The 17492-nt window shown below is 48.3% G+C and overlaps 1 protein-coding gene across 1 annotated transcript in view; it reads left to right on the top strand.

Annotated features, from left to right (window-relative positions):
• Positions 1 to 12773: 12773 nt before the first annotated feature.
• Positions 12774 to 17492, top strand: part of DEPDC1 (DEP domain containing 1) — a 31609-nt gene continuing 26890 nt past the window's right edge. Inside the window, exon 1 of the mRNA XM_088466554.1 lies at positions 12774 to 12895. Within this exon, the coding sequence (XP_088322680.1) occupies positions 12848 to 12895 (48 nt within the window). The 5' untranslated portion in view covers positions 12774 to 12847. The remainder of the gene's footprint in view (positions 12896 to 17492) is intronic.

Here is a 17492-nt window from a genome sequence, read left to right as displayed (position 1 = left end):
TGAACACAAGTGATGACATCAGAACTTCTCATTTCTAGATATTATTTACAGGTGTTTATACATATATACAGTCAGGTGCATAAATATTGGGACAGTGACAGAATTTTCATATTTTGGCCTCTATTCACCACCACAATGGCTTTGAAATTAAACAAACAAGATGTGCTTTACCTGCAGACTTTCAGATTTAATTTGAGGGTAATTACATCCAAATCAGGTGAACGGTGTAGGAATTACAACAGTTTCTATATGTGCCTCCCACTTTTTAATGGGCCAAAAGTAATGGGACTATCAACTCAAAAGCTATTTCATGGACAGGTGTGGGCTATTCCCTCATTATTTAATTATCAATTAATAATAAAAGGTCTGGAGTTGATTCTAGGTGTGACATTTGCATTTGGAATCAGTTGCTGTCGACTCTCAATATGAGATCCAAAGAGCTGTCACTATCAGTGAAGCAAGCCATGATTAGGCTGAAAAATCAAAACAAACCCATCAGAGAGATAGCAAAAACATTAGGTGTGGCCAAATCAACTGTTTGGAACATTCTTAAAAAGAAATAACGCACCAGAGAGCTCAGCAACACCAAAAGACCCGGAAGACCACGGAAAACAACTGTGGTGGATGACAGAAGAATTATTTCCCTGGTGAAGAAAAACCCCTTCACAACAGTTGGCCAAATCAAGAACACTCTCCAGGAGGTAGGTGTATATGTGTCAAAGTCAACAATCAAGAGAAGACTTCACAAGAGTGAATATAGAGGGTTCACCACAAGATGTAAACCATTGGTGAGCCACAAAAACAGGAAGACCAGATTAGAGTTTGCCAAACAACATCTAAAAAAGCCATTACAGTTCTGCAACAACATCCTATGGACAGATGAGACAAAGATCAACTTGTACCAGAGTGATGGGAAGAGAAGAGTATGGAGAAGGAAAGGAACTGCTCATGATCCAAAACATACCACCTCATCAGTGAAGCATGGTGGTGGTAGTGTCATGGTGTGGGCATGTATGGCTGCCAATGGAACTGGTTCCCTTGTATTTATTGATGATGTGACTGCTGACAAAAGCAGCAGAATGAATTCTGAAGTGTTTCAGGCAATATTATATGCTCATATTCAGTCAAATGCTTCAGAACTCATTGGACGGCGCTTCACAGTGCAGATGGACAATGACCCGAAGCATACTGCAAAAGCAACCAAAGAGTTTTTTAAGGCTAAAAAGTGGAATGTTATGCAATGGCCAAGTCAATCCCCTGACCAGAATCCGATTGAGCATGCATTTCACTTGATGAAGACAAAACTGAAGGGAAAATTCCCCAAGAACAAGCAGGAACTGAAGACATTTGCAGTAGAGGCCTGGCAGAGCATCACCAGGGACGAAACCCAGCATCTGGTGATGTCTATGCGTTCCAGACTTCAGGCTGTAATTGCCTGCAAAGGATTTGCAACAAAGTATTAAAAAGTGAAAGTTAGATTTAGGATTGTTTAGTTTGTCCCATTACTTTTGGCCCCTTAAAAAGTGGGAGGCACATATAGAAACCGTTGTAATTCCTACACCGTTCACCTGATTTGGATGTAATTACCCTCAAATTAAATCTGAAAGACTGCAGTTAAAGCACATCTTATTTGTTTCATTTCAAAGCCATTGTGGTGGTGAATAGAGGCCAAAATATGAAAATTCTGTCACTGTCCCAATATTTATGCACCTGACTGTATTAGTATCACTTATGTGCAGTAACAATAGATAAAAAATGAAATCACTTATGTGGTTTGTACCTTAGCGTCAAAAAACTAAAAAAGAAAACAACTAAATTTACTATAAGGAATTGGAATTTAGAAATCCACTCCAGTTTCCCTGTTCTGTAGGATATCGGGACTTATAGGGATCAGTCCTTGGTGACTTCCATACAACATGCTGAGTGACCACCGGTATTACTGCCTGAGTGTCTGTGATCTGAGTGACCACAAGTATTACTGCCTGAGTGTCTGTGATCTGAGTGACCACCAGTATTACTGCCTGAGTGTCTGTGATCTGAGTGACCACCAGTATTACTGCCTGTGTGTCTGTGATCTGAGTGACCACCAGTACTACTGACTGTGATCTGAGTGACCACCAGTATTACTGACTGTGTGTCTGTGATCTGAGTGACCACCAGTACTACTGCATGAGTGTCTGTGATCTGAGTGACCACCAGTATTACTGCCTGTGTCTGTGATCTGAGTGACCACCAGTATTACTGCCTGTGTCTGTGATCTGAGTGACCACCAGTACTACTGCCTGAGTGTCTGTGATCTGAGTGACCACCAGTACTACTGCCTGTGTCTGTGATCTGAGTGACCACCAGTATTACTGCCTGAGTGTCTGTGATATGAGTGACCACCAGTACTACTGCCTGTACTACTGCCTGAGTGTCTGTAATCTGAGTGACCACCAGTACTACTGCCTGAGTGTCTGTGATCTGAGTGACCACCAGTACTACTGCCTGAGTGTCTGTGATCTGAGTGACCACCAGTATTACTGCCTGAGTGTCTGTGATCTGAGTGACCACCAGTATTACTGCCTGTGTGTGATCTGAGTGACCACCAGTATTACTTTTAATTGAATTGACCCCTCAGAGGGTCCATAATAATCTACAGTAGGGGCACATTATTCATCATGATATTGAAATTTTACTAGTGAACACAAGTGATGACATCAGAACTTCTCATTTCTAGATATTATTTACAGGTGTTTATACATATATATTAGTATCACGTATGTGCAGTAACAATAAATAAAAAATGAAATCACTTATGTGGTTTGTACCTTACCGTCAAAAAACTAAAAAAGAAAACAACTACATTTACTATAAGGAATTGGAATTTAGAAATCCACTCCAGTTTCCCTGTTCTGTAGGATATCGGGACTTATAGGGATCAGTCCTTGGTGACTTCCATACAACATGCTGAGTGACCACCAGTATTACTGCATGAGTGTCTGTGATCTGAGTGACCACCGGTATTACTGCCTGAGTGTCTGTGATCTGAGTGACCACCAGTATTACTGCCTGAGTGTCTGTGATCTGAGTGACCACCAGTATTACTGCCTGTGTCTGTGATCTGAGTGACCACCAGTACTACTGACTGTGATCTGAGTGACCACCATTATAACTGACTGTGTGTCTGTGATCTGAGTGACCACCAGTACTACTGCATGAGTGTCTGTGATCTGAGTGACCACCAGTATTACTGCCTGTGTCTGTGATCTGAGTGACCACCAGTATTACTGCCTAACTGTGATCTGAGTGACCACCAGTACTACTGCCTGTGGGTCTGTGATCTGAGTGACCACCAGTACTACTGCCTGAGTGTCTGTGATCTGAGTGACCACCAATACTACTGCCTGAGTGTCTGTGATCTGAGTGACCACCAGTACTACTGCCTGAGTGTCTGTGATCTGAGTGACCACCAGTATTACTGCCTGTGTGTCTGTGATCTGAGTGACCACCAGTATTACTGCCTGTGATCTGAGTGACCACCAGTATTACTGCCCGTGTGTCTGTGGCCCTGATTCAGAGCCGGACGCTATTTGCGGTCGTTCGTTCACAAAAAAGGGGTGGCTATTCAAATGAACCGTTCGCTCTTTGCGGTCTGTTCACGCCTTTATGTCTGAACGAGCTAACAAAACTTGCGGTCGTAATTTTGAAAAAACGCCCCCTGGCCGCTCGCATCATACGTCATGTCCGCTATTTATTAGATTAATCGAGTACATCGAACAGCGTATGAATTGCTCGCTATTCTTGTGGTTGGTTTTTCCTACCGCTATCTTGCGAGCAGTTCTGACTATAAAACAACCAAGTGACGTGGTCGATGACGCTGCTGTTTTAATTATGCACACCCTTAAAACGCCCGTTTTGACCTTTAAGCACGCCAGCGTTCTGAATTCCACTCCCCGTTTTCAAGCACCTTCCCCTGTTACCACCCACATACGCCTCCTCCTGTCACTCAAAATAGTAGGCATTCGCTATTTAGCGAACAAACGATTTTCGGCCGCACTGACTGGTTCGCGCATGCGTATTACAATCTGTACGCATGCGCAGATGAGCGAACATCGCTCATAACGAACGAGCGGCCGCTTACGAGCAGCTCTGAATGAGGGCCTGTGATCTGAGTGACCACCAGTACTACTGCCTAAGTGACCACCAGTATTACTGCCTGTGTGTCTGTGATCTGAGTGACCACCAGTACTACTGCCTGAGTGTCTGTGATCTTAGTGACCACCAGTATTACTGCCTGTGTGTCTGTGATCTGAGTGACCACCAGTATTACTGCCTGTGTCTGTGATCTGAGTGACCACCAGTATTACTGCCTGTGATCTGAGTGACCACCAGTACTACTGCCTGAGTGTCTGTGATCTGAGAGACCACCAGTATTACTGTGTGTGTCTGTGATCTGAGTGACCACCAGTACTACTGCCTGAGCAACTGTGATCTAAGTGACCAAAAGTATTATTGCCTGTGTCTGTGATCTGAGTGACCACCAGTACTACTGACTGACTGTGATCTGAGTGACCACCAGTGCTATTGACTGACTGTGATCTGAGTGACCACCAGTATTACTGCCTGTGTATGTGATCTGAGTGACCACCAGTATTACTGCCTGTGTGTCTGTGATCTGAGTGACCAACAGTATTACTACCTGTGTGTCTGTGATCTGAGTGACCACCAGTATTACTGCCTGTGTCTGTGATCTGAGTGACCACCAGTACTAAATCCTGTGTCTGTGATCTGAGTGACCACCAGTACTACTGACTGACTGTGATCTGAGTGACCACCAGTACTAGTGCCTGAGTGTCTGTGATCTTAGTGACCACCAGTACTACTGCCTGTTTCTGTGATCTGAGTGACCACCAGTACTACTGCCTGTGATATGAGTGACCACCAGTACTACTGCCTGTACTACTGCCTGAGTGTCTGTAATCTGAGTGACCACCAGTACTACTGCCTGAGTGTCTGTGATCTGAGTGACCACCAGTATTACTGCCTGTGTGTCTGTGATCTGAGTGACAACCAGTACTACTGACTGACTGTGATCTGATTGACCACCAGTATTACTGCCTGTGTCTGTGATCTGAGTGACCACCAGTACTACTGCCTGTGTGTCTGTGATCTGAGTGACAACCAGTACTACTGACTGACTGTGATCTGATTGACCACCAGTATTACTGCCTGTGTCTGGGATCTGAGTGACAACCAGTATTACTGCCTGTGTGTCTGTGATCTGAGTGACCACCAGTACTACTGAGTAACTGTGACCTAAGTGACCAAAAGTATTACTGCCTGTGTCTGTGATCTGAGTGACCACCAGTACTACTGACTGACTGTGATCTGAGTGACCACCAGTACTACTGACTGACTGTGATCTGAGTGACCACCAGTATTACTGCCTGTGTATGTGATATGAGTGACAACCAGTATTACTGCCTGAGTGTCTGTGATCTGAGTGACCACCAGAACTACTGCCTGTGATCTGAGTGACCACCAGTACTACTGCCTGAGTGTCTGTGATCTGAGTGACCACCAATACTACTGCCTGAGTGTCTGTGATCTGAGTGACCACCAGTACTACTGTCTGAGTGTCTGTAATCTGAGTGACCACCTGTATTACTGCCTGAGTGTCTGTGATGTGAGTGACCACCAATATTACTGCCTGTGTGTCTGTTATCTAAGTGACCATCAGTATTACTGCCTGAGCGTCTGTGATCTGAGTGACCACCAGTATTACTGCCTGAGTATCTGTGATCTGAGTGACCACCAGTATTACTGCCAGTGTGTCTGTGATCTGAGTGACCACCAGTACTACTGAGTGACCACCAGTATTACTGCCTGAGTGTCTGTGATCTGAGTGACCACCAGTACTACTGCCTGAGTGTCTGTGATCTGAGTGACCACCAGTATTACTGCCTGTGTGTCTGTGATCTGAGTGACCACCAGTATTACTGCCTGTGTATGTGATCTGAGTGACCACCAGTATTACTGCCTGAGTGTCTGTGATCTGAGTGACCACCAGTACTACTGCCTGAGTGTCTGTGATCTGAGTGACCACCAGTATTACTGCCTGTGTGTCTGTGATCTGAGTGACCACCAGTATTACTGCCTGTGTATGTGATCTGAGTGACCACCAGTATTACTGCCTGAGTGTCTGTGATCTGAGTGACCACCAGTACTACTGCCTGAGTGTCTGTGATCTGAGTGACCACCAGTACTACTGCCTGAGTGTCTGTGATCTGAGTGACCACCAGTACTACTGCCTGAGTGTCTGTGATCTGATTGACCACCAGTATTACTGCCTGTGTCTGTGATCTGAGTGACCACCAGTATTACTGCCTGTGTGTCTGTGATCTGAGTGACCACCAGTATTACTGCCTGTGTATGTGATCTGAGTGACCACCAGTATTACTGCCTGAGTGTCTGTGATCTGAGTGACCACCAGTACTACTGCCTGAGTGTCTGTGATCTGAGTGACCACCAGTATTACTGCCTGTGTGTCTGTGATCTGAGTGACAACCAGTACTACTGACTGACTGTGATCTGATTGACCACCAGTATTACTGCCTGTGTCTGTGATCTGAGTGACCACCAGTATTACTGCCTGTGTGTCTGTGATCTGAGTGACCACCAGTACTACTGAGTAACTGTGATCTAAGTGACCAAAAGTATTACTGCCTGTGTCTGTGATCTGAGTGACCACCAGTATTACTGCCTGTGTCTGTGATCTGAGTGACCACCAGTACTACTGAGTAACTGTGATCTAAGTGACCAAAAGTATTACTGCCTGTGTGTCTGTGATCTGAGTGACAATAAGTACTACTGACTGACTGTGATCTGATTGACCACCAGTATTACTGCCTGTGTCTGTGATCTGAGTGACCACCAGTACTACTGCCTGAGTGTCTGTGATCTGAGTGACCACCAGTATTACTGCCTGTGTGTCTGTGATCTGAGTGACAACCAGTACTACTGACTGACTGTGATCTGATTGACCACCAGTATTACTGCCTGTGTCTGTGATCTGAGTGACCACCAGTATTACTGCCTGTGTGTCTGTGATCTGAGTGACCACCAGTACTACTGAGTAACTGTGATCTAAGTGACCAAAAGTATTACTGCCTGTGTGTCTGTGATCTGAGTGACAACCAGTACTACTGACTGACTGTGATCTGATTGACCACCAGTATTACTACCTGTGTCTGTGATCTGAGTGACCACCAGTACTACTGCCTGAGTGTCTGTGATCTGACTGACCTCCAGTACTACTGCCTAAGTGACCACCAGTATTACTGCCTGTGTGTCTGTGATCTGAGTGACCACCAGTACTACTGCCTGAGTGTCTGTGATCTTAGTGACCACCAGTATTACTGCCTGTGTGTCTGTGATCTGAGTTACCACCAGTATTACTGCCTGTGTCTGTGATCTGAGTGACCATCAGTATTACTGCCTGTGATCTGAGTGACCACCAGAACTACTGCCTGAGTGTCTGTGATCTGAGTGACCACCAGTATTACTGCCTGTGTGTCTGTGATCTGAGTGACCACCAGTACTACTGCCTGAGTAACTGTGATCTAAGTGACCAAAAGTATTACTGCCTGTGTCTGTGATCTGAGTGACCACCAGTACTACTGACTGACTGTGATCTGAGTGACCACCAGTGCTATTGACTGACTGTGATCTGAGTGACCACCAGTATTACTGCCTGTGTATGTGATCTGAGTGACCACCAGTATTACTGCCTGAGTGTCTGTGATCTGAGTGACCACCCGTACTACTGCCTGAGTGTCTGTGATCTGAGTGACCACCAGTATTACTGCCTGTGTGTCTGTGATCTGAGTGACCACCAGTACTACTGAGTAACTGTGATCTAAGTGACCAAAAGTATTACTGCCTGTGTCTGTGATCTGAGTGACCACCAGTATTACTGCCTGTGTGTCTGTGATCTGAGTGACCACCAGTACTACTGAGTAACTGTGATCTAAGTGACCAAAAGTATTACTGCCTGTGTCTGTGATCTGAGTGACAACCAGTACTACTGACTGACTGTGATCTGATTGACCACCAGTATTACTGCCTGTGTCTGTGATCTGAGTGACCACCAGTACTACTGCCTGAGTGTCTGTGATCTGAGTGACCACCAGTATTACTGCCTGTGTGTCTGTGATCTGAGTGACCACCAGTACTACTGAGTAACTGTGATCTAAGTGACCAAAAGTATTACTGCCTGTGTGTCTGTGATCTGATTGACCACCAGTATTACTGCCTGTGTCTGTGATCTGGGTGACCACCAGTACTACTGCCTGAGTGTCTGTGATCTGAGTGACCTCCAGTACTACTGCCTAAGTGACCACCAGTATTACTGCCTGTGATTCTGTGATCTGAGTGACCACCAGTACTACTGCCTGAGTGTCTGTGATCTGAGTGACCTCCAGTATTACTGTCTGTATCTGTGATCTGAGTGATCACCAGTAGTACTGTCTGAGTGTCTGTGATCTGAGTGACCACCAGTACTACTGCCTGTGTTCTGAGTGACCACCAGTACTACTGCCTGTGATTTGAGTGACCACCAGTACTACTGCCTGTACTACTGCCTGAGTGTCTGTAATCTGAGTGACCACCAGTACTACTGCCTGAGTGTCTGTGATCTGAGTGACCACCAGTACTACTGCCTGAGTGTCTGTGATCTGAGTGACCACCAGTATTACTGCCTGAGTGTCTGTGATCTGAGTGACCACCAGTATTACTGCCTGTGTGTCTGTGATCTGAGTGACAACCAGTACTACTGACTGACTGTGATCTGATTGACCACCAGTATTACTGCCTCTGTCTGTGATCTGAGTGACCACCAGTATTACTCCTGTGTGTCTGTGATCTGAGTGACCACCAGTACTACTGAGTAACTGTGATCTAAGTGACCAAAAGTATTACTGCCTGTGTCTGTGATCTGAGTGACCACCAGTATTACTGCCTGTGTGTCTGTGATCTGAGTGACAACCAGTACTACTGAGTAACTGTGATCTAAGTGACCAAAAGTATTACTGTCTGTGTGTCTGTGATCTGAGTGACAACCAGTACTGCTGACTGACTGTGATCTGATTGACCACCAGTATTACTGCCTGTGTCTGTGATCTGAGTGACCACCAGTTCTACTGCCTGAGTGTCTGTGATCTGAGTGACCACCAGTATTACTGCCTGTGTGTCTGTGATCTGAGTGACAACCAGTACTCCTGACTGACTGTGATGTGATTGACCACCAGTATTACTGCCTGTGTCTGTGATCTGAGTGACCACCAGTACTACTGTCTGAGTGTCTGTAATCTGAGTGACCACCAGTATTACTGCCTGAGTGTCTGTGATGTGAGTGACCACCAGTATTACTGCCTGTGTGTCTGTTATCTTAGTGACCACCAGTATTACTGCCTGAGCGTCTGTGATCTGAGTGACCACCAGTATTACTGCCTGAGTGTCTGTGATCTGAGTGACCACCAGTATTACTGCCTGTGTGTCTGTGATCTGAGTGACCACCAGTACTACTGAGTGACCACCAGTATTACTGCCTGTGTATGTGATCTGAGTGACAACCAGTATTACTGCCTGAGTGTCTGTGATCTGATTGACCACCAGTACTACTGCCTGAGTGTCTGTGATCTGAGTGACCACCAGTATTACTGCCTGTGTCTCTGTGATCTGAGTGACAACCAGTACTACTGACTGACTGTGATCTGATTGACCACCAGTATTACTGCCTGTGTCTGTGATCTGAGTGACCACCAGTATTACTGCCTGTGTGTCTGTGATCTGAGTGACCACCAGTACTACTGAGTAACTGTGATCTAAGTGACCAAAAGTATTACTGCCTGTGTCTGTGATCTGAGTGACCACCAGTATTACTGCCTGTGTGTCTGTGATCTGAGTGACCACCATTACTACTGAGTAACTGTGATCTAAGTGACCAAAAGTATTACTGCCTGTGTGTCTGTGATCTGAGTGACAACCAGTACTACTGACTGACTGTGATCTGATAGACCACCAGTATTACTGCCTGTGTCTGTGATCTGAGTGACCACCAGTACTACTGCCTGAGTGTCTGTGATCTGAGTGACCACCAGTATTACTGCCTGTGTGTCTGTGATCTGAGTGACCACCAGTACTACTGACTGACTGTGATCTGATTGACCACCAGTATTACTGCCTGTGTCTGTGATCTGAGTGACCACCAGTACTACTGCCTGAGTGTCTGTGATCTGAGTGACCTCCAGTATTACTGTCTGTGATCTGAGTGACCACCAGTACTACTGACTGACTGTGATCTGAGTGACCACCAGTACTACTGCCTGAGTGTCTGTGATCTTAGTGACCACCAGTACTACTGCCTGTGTCTGTGATCTGAGTGACCACCAGTACTACTGCCTGTGATCTGAGTGACCACCAGTACTACTGCCTGAGTGTCTGTGATCTGAGTGACCACCAGTATTACTGTCTGTGATCTGAGTGACCACCAGTACTACTGACTGACTGTGATCTGAGTGACCACCAGTACTACTGCCTGAGTGTCTGTGATCTTAGTGACCACCAGTACTACTGCCTGTGTCTGTGATCTGAGTGACCACCAGTACTACTGCCTGTGATCTGAGTGACCACCAGTATTACTGCCTGTGTGTCTGTGATCTGAGTGACCACCAGTATTACTGCCTGTGTGTCTGTGATCTGAGTGACCACCAGAACTACTGAGTAACTGTGATCTAAGTGGCCAAAAGTATTACTGCCTGTGTGTCTGTGATCTGAGTGACAACCAGTACTACTGACTGACTGTGATCTGATTGACCACCAGAATTACTGCCTGTGTCTGTGATCTGAGTGACCACCAGTACTACTGCCTGAGTGTCTGTGATCTGAGTGACCTCCAGTATTACTGTCTGTGATCTGAGTGACCACCAGTACTACTGACTGACTGTGATCTGAGTGACCACCAGTACTATTGCCTGAGTGTCTGTGATCTTAGTGACCACCAGTACTACTGCCTGTGTCTGTGATCTGAGTGACCACCAGTACTACTGCCTGTGATCTGAGTGACCACCAGTATTACTGCCTGAGTGTCTGTGATATGAGTGACCACCAGTACTACTGCCTGTACTACTGCCTGAGTGTCTGTAATCCGAGTGACCACCAGTACTACTGCCTGAGTGTCTGTGATCTGAGTGACCACCAGTACTACTGCCTGAGTGTCTGTGATCTGAGTGACCACCAGTATTACTGCCTGAGTGTCTGTGATCTGAGTGACCACCAGTATTACTGCCTGTGTGTCTGTGATCTGAGTGACCACCAGTATTACTGCCTGTGTCTGTGATCTGAGTGACCACCAGTATTACTGCCTGTGTGTGTGTGATCTGAGTGACCACCAGTACTACTGAGTAACTGTGATCTAAGTGACCAAAAGTATTACTGCCTGTGTCTGTGATCTTAGTGACCACCAGTACTACTGACTGACTGTGATCTGAGTGACCACCAGTACTACTGCCTGAGTGTCTGTGATCTGAGTGACCACCAGTATTACTGCCTGTGTATGTGATCTGAGTGACCACCAGTATTACTGCCTGAGTGTCTGTGATCTGAGTGACCACCAGTACTACTGCCTGTGATCTGAGTGACCACCAGTACTACTGCCTGTGATCTGAGTGTCCACCAGTACTACTGCCTGAGTCTGTGAACTGAGTGACCACCTATACTACTGCCTGAGTGTCTGTGATCTGAGTGACCACCAGTACTACTGTCTGAGTGTCTGTAATCTGAGTGACCACCAGTATTAGTGCCTGAGTGTCTGTGATGTGAGTGACCACCAGTATTACTGCCTGTGTGTCTGTTATCTAAGTGACCACCAGTATTACTGCCTGAGCGTCTGTGATCTGAGTGACCACCAGTATTACTGCCTGAGTATCTGTGATCTGAGTGACCACCAGTATTACTGCCCGTGTGTCTGTGATCTGAGTAACCACCAGTACTACTGAGTGACCACCAGTATTACTGCCTGAGTGTCTGTGATCTGAGTGACCACCAGTACTACTGCCTGAGTGTCTGTGATCTGAGTGACCACCAGTATTACTGCCTGTGTGTCTGTGATCTGAGTGACCACCAGTATTACTGCATGTGTATGTGATCTGAGTGACAACCAGTATTACTGCCTGAGTGTCTGTGATCTGAGTGACCACCAGTACTACTGCCTGAGTGTCTGTGATCTGAGTGACCACCAATACTACAGCCTGAGTGTCTGTGATCTGAGTGACCACCAGTACTACTGCCTGTGTGTCTGTGATCTGAGTGACTATCAGTATTACTGCCTGAGCGTCTGTGATCTGAGTGACCATCAGTATTACTGCCTGAGCGTCTGTGATCTGAGTGACCACCAGTATTACTGCCTGAGCGTCTGTGATCTGAGTGACCACCAGTAATACTGCCTGATATCTGAGTGACCACCAGTGCAGTACTCTGAGTGATCACCATGTGAGTGTGAGTGTACTACGCTGACAGACTGCTGAGAGTGACTGGTTTCAGTTTGATAGATTGTCAGTGACAGTGAGTGACAGGATTCTCTATAGCTAGCGATTCATGATCTGACCACGTGATCAGCAGACCTATACCGCCCCTCCGATCGACAGGAGCTAATTATTGGTGGGTAGTGTCACGTGCCGCCTCGGGATGAACCAATCACAGCTCCGCAGTCTGTAGAGTCGTTTTTCAAACTTGCTTCCAGCGGTTCCGCCGCAGCTCGAAGTCGTGTCACGTGTTCCGGGCGGCTCGGGTCACCGACACCCGGGTAATGGAGACCCGCATCGTCACCCCGGGGCCGTACCGGGCCACCAAGCTGGTAATGTCTCCTGCCTGCAACATAGAGCGCTGCTACACCCTGTGTGTGTGTGTCACATAGAGCGCTGCTACACCCTGTGTGTGTGTGTGTCACATAGAGCGCTGCTACACCCTGTGTGTGTCACATAGAGCGCTGCTACACCCTGTGTGTGTGTGTGTTACAGAGCGCTGCTACACCCTGTGTGTGTGTGTGTGTGTGTGTGTGTCACATAGAGTGCTGCTACACCCTGTGTGTGTGTGTGTCTCATAGAGCGCTGCTACACCCTGTGTGTGTGTGTGTGTCACATAGAGTGCTGCTACACCCTGTGTGTGTGTCTCATAGAGCGCTGCTACACCCTGTGTGTGTCACATAGAGCGATGCTACACCCTGTGTGTGTGTGTGTCACATAGAGTGCTGCTACACCCTGTGTGTGTGTGTGTCTCATAGAGCGCTGCTACACCCTGTGTGTGTGTGTCACATAGAGCGCTGCTACACCCTGTGTGTGTGTGTGTCACATAGAGTGCTGCTACACCCTGTGTGTGTGTCTCATAGAGCGCTGCTACACCCTGTGTGTGTCACATAGAGCGATGCTACACCCTGTGTGTGTGTGTGTCACATAGAGCGCTGCTACACCCTGTGTGTGTGTGTGTCACATAGAGCGCTGCTACACCCTGTGTGTGTGTCTCATAGAGCGCTGCTACACCCTGTGTGTGTCACATAGAGCGATGCTACACCCTGTGTGTGTGTGTGTGTCACATAGAGCGCTGCTACACCCTGTGTGTGTGTGTGTCACATAGAGCGCTGCTACACCCTGTGTGTGTCACATAGAGCGATGCTACACCCTGTGTGTGTGTGTCACATAGAGCGCTGCTACACCGTGTGTGTGTGTGTCACATAGAGCGCTGCTACACCCTGTGTGTGTGTGTCACATAGAGCGCTGCTACACCCTGTGTGTGTGTGTGTGTCACATAGAGCGCTGCTACACCCTGTGTGTGTGTATGTCACATAGAGCGCTGCTACACCCTGTGTGTGTCACATAGAGCGCTGCTACACCCTATGTGTGTGTGTCACATAGAGCGCTGCTACACCCTGTGTGTGTGTCTCATAGAGCGCTGCTACACCCTGTGTGTGTGTCTCATAGAGCGCTGCTACACCCTGTGTGTGTGTCTCATAGAGCGCTGCTACACCCTGTGTGTGTGTGTGTCACATAGAGCGCTGCTACACCCTGTGTGTGTGTCACATAGAGCGCTGCTACACCCTGTGTGTGTGTCTCATAGAGCGCTGCTACACCCTGTGTGTGTGTCTCATAGAGCGCTGCTACACCCTGTGTGTGTGTCTCATAGAGCGCTGCTACACCCTGTGTGTGTGTCTCATAGAGCGCTGCTACACCCTGTGTGTGTGTCTCATAGAGCGCTGCTACACCCTGTGTGTGTGTCTCATAGAGCGCTGCTACACCCTGTGTGTGTGTCTCATAGAGCGCTGCTACACCCTGTGTGTGTGTCACATAGAGCGCTGCTACACCCTGTGTGTGTGTCACATAGAGCGCTGCTACACGCTGTGTGTGTGTCACATAGAGCGCTGCTACACGCTGTGTGTGTGTCACATAGAGCACTGCTACACTCTGTGTGTGTCACATAGAGTGCTGCTACACCGTGTGTGTGTGTGTGTCACATAGAGTGCTGCTACACCGTGTGTGTGTGTGTGTTACATAGAGCGCTGCTACACCCTGTGTGTGTGTGTGTGTCACATAGAGCGCTGCTACACCCTGTGTGTGTGTGTCACATAGAGCGCTGCTACACCCTGTGTGTGTGTGTGTGTCACATAGAGCGCTGCTACACTCTGTGTGTGTCACATAGAGCGCTGCTACACCGTGTGTGTGTATGTCACATAGAGCGCTGCTACACCCTGTGTGTGTGTGTGTCACATAGAGCGCTGCTACACCCTGTGTGTGTCACATAGAGCGCTGCTACACCCTGTGTGTGTATGTCACATAGAGCGCTGCTACACCCTGTGTGTGTATGTCACATAGAGCGCTGCTACACCCTGTGTGTGTATGTCACATAGAGCGCTGCTACACCCTGTGTGTGTGTGTGTGTCACAGAGCGCTGCTACACCCTGTGTGTGTGTGTGTGTCACAGAGCGCTGCTACACCCTGTGTGTGTGTGTGTGTGTGTGTCACAGAGCGCTGCTACACCCTGTGTGTGTGTGTGTCACATAGAGCGCTGCTACACCCTGTGTGTGTATGTCACATAGAGCGCTGCTACACCCTGTGTGTGTGTGTGTCTCATAGAGCGCTGCTACACCCTGTGTGTGTGTGTGTCTCATAGAGCGCTGCTACACCCTGTGTGTGTGTGTGTCTCATAGAGCGCTGCTACACCCTGTGTGTGTGTGTGTGTGTGTCACATAGAGCGCTGCTACACCCTGTGTGTGTGTGTGTCACATAGAGCGCTGCTACACCCTGTGTGTGTGTGTGTCACATAGAGCGCTGCTACACCCTGTGTGTGTGTGTCACATAGAGCGCTGCTACACCCTGTGTGTGTGTCACATAGAGCGCTGCTACACCCTGTGTGTGTGTCACATAGAGCGCTGCTACACCCTGTGTGTGTGTCACATAGAGCGCTGCTACACCCTGTGTGTGTGTCACATAGAGCGCTGCTACACCCTGTGTGTGTGTCACATAGAGCGCTGCTACACCCTGTGTGTGTGTCACATAGAGCGCTGCTACACCCTGTGTGTGTGTCACATAGAGCGCTGCTACACCCTGTGTGTGTGTCACATAGAGCGCTGCTACACCCTGTGTGTGTGTCACATAGAGCGCTGCTACACCCTGTGTGTGTGTCACATAGAGCGCTGCTACACCCTGTGTGTGTGTCACATAGAGCGCTGCTACACCCTGTGTGTGTGTCACATAGAGCGCTGCTACACCCTGTGTGTGTGTCACATAGAGCGCTGCTACACCCTGTGTGTGTGTCACATAGAGCGCTGCTACACCCTGTGTGTGTGTCACATAGAGCGCTGCTACACCCTGTGTGTGTGTCACATAGAGCGCTGCTACACCCTGTGTGTGTGTCACATAGAGCGCTGCTACACCCTGTGTGTGTGTCACATAGAGCGCTGCTACACCCTGTGTGTGTGTCACATAGAGCGCTGCTACACCCTGTGTGTGTGTCACATAGAGCGCTGCTACACCCTGTGTGTGTGTCACATAGAGCGCTGCTACACCCTGTGTGTGTGTCACATAGAGCGCTGCTACACCCTGTGTGTGTGTCACATAGAGCGCTGCTACACCCTGTGTGTGTGTCACATAGAGCGCTGCTACACCCTGTGTGCGTGTGTCACATAGAGCGCTGCTACACCCTGTGTGCGTGTGTCACATAGAGCGCTGCTACACCGTGTGTGCGTGTGTCACATAGAGCGCTGCTACACCGTGTGTGCGTGTGTCACATAGAGCGCTGCTACACCGTGTGTGCGTGTGTCACATAGAGCGCTGCTACACCGTGTGTGCGTGTGTCACATAGAGCGCTGCTACACCGTGTGTGCGTGTGTCACATAGAGCGCTGCTACACCGTGTGTGCGTGTGTCACATAGAGCGCTGCTACACCGTGTGTGCGTGTGTCACATAGAGCGCTGCTACACCGTGTGTGCGTGTGTCACATAGAGCGCTGCTACACCGTGTGTGCGTGTGTCACATAGAGCGCTGCTACACCGTGTGTGCGTGTGTCACATAGAGCGCTGCTACACCGTGTGTGCGTGTGTCACATAGAGCGCTGCTACACCGTGTGTGCGTGTGTCACATAGAGCGCTGCTACACCGTGTGTGCGTGTGTCACATAGAGCGCTGCTACACCGTGTGTGCGTGTGTCACATAGAGCGCTGCTACACCGTGTGTGCGTGTGTCACATAGAGCGCTGCTACACCGTGTGCGTGTGTCACATAGAGCGCTGCTACACCGTGTGTGCGTGTGTCACATAGAGCGCTGCTACACCGTGTGTGCGTGTGTCACATAGAGCGCTGCTACACTGTGTGTGCGTGTGTCACATAGAGCGCTGCTACACCGTGTGTGTGTGTGTCACATAGTGCAATGTGTATAATGTGCAAAGCCCAGGAATAGTTTTGCACAATTTGTCTTTATTTTTTTTAAAAGGGACAATTCCAAAATTCTATAATATCTTTAAAGCATGGGGGTTTCCCTGTTAATATTGGACAGGTAAGAGGGTATGGGATTTGAATCCGCACAAAGCCAAGTTGAGTTAGGTGTAGTGTAAAGATACAGTGGGCTCTATTTACTACAATCTGCATTTGTAATGCAGATTGTAGTGTGATATTAACGCCTGAATTCGCATTGCGAATTCCGGCAATATCACAGGGATTTACTACAAATCCCTTGCAGGGACAGAGCTTGCGATAAAGCTCTGTCCCTGCGAATCCCCTTCGGAGCCTTATCACGGTATTTTCGTAAAAAATACCGTGATTAAGTGCCCGCGCATGCGCCGACCAGATGCCGCTGCTAACCCCCTCCGGTGCTAAGCCCCGCCCCCGCGATCGCGGTTCCCCCCCCGGGTACCCCCCTCTCCCTTACTTACACTTACATGCATGCCCCAGGCCTCCGGTGATGTTCT

Source organism: Taudactylus pleione, unplaced genomic scaffold, assembly GCF_031769625.1.
Source record: "Taudactylus pleione unplaced genomic scaffold, aTauple2 ptg003505l, whole genome shotgun sequence".
Taxonomy (NCBI): Eukaryota; Metazoa; Chordata; class Amphibia; order Anura; family Myobatrachidae; genus Taudactylus; species Taudactylus pleione.
This window is presented reverse-complemented; position numbering and strand designations above follow the sequence as displayed.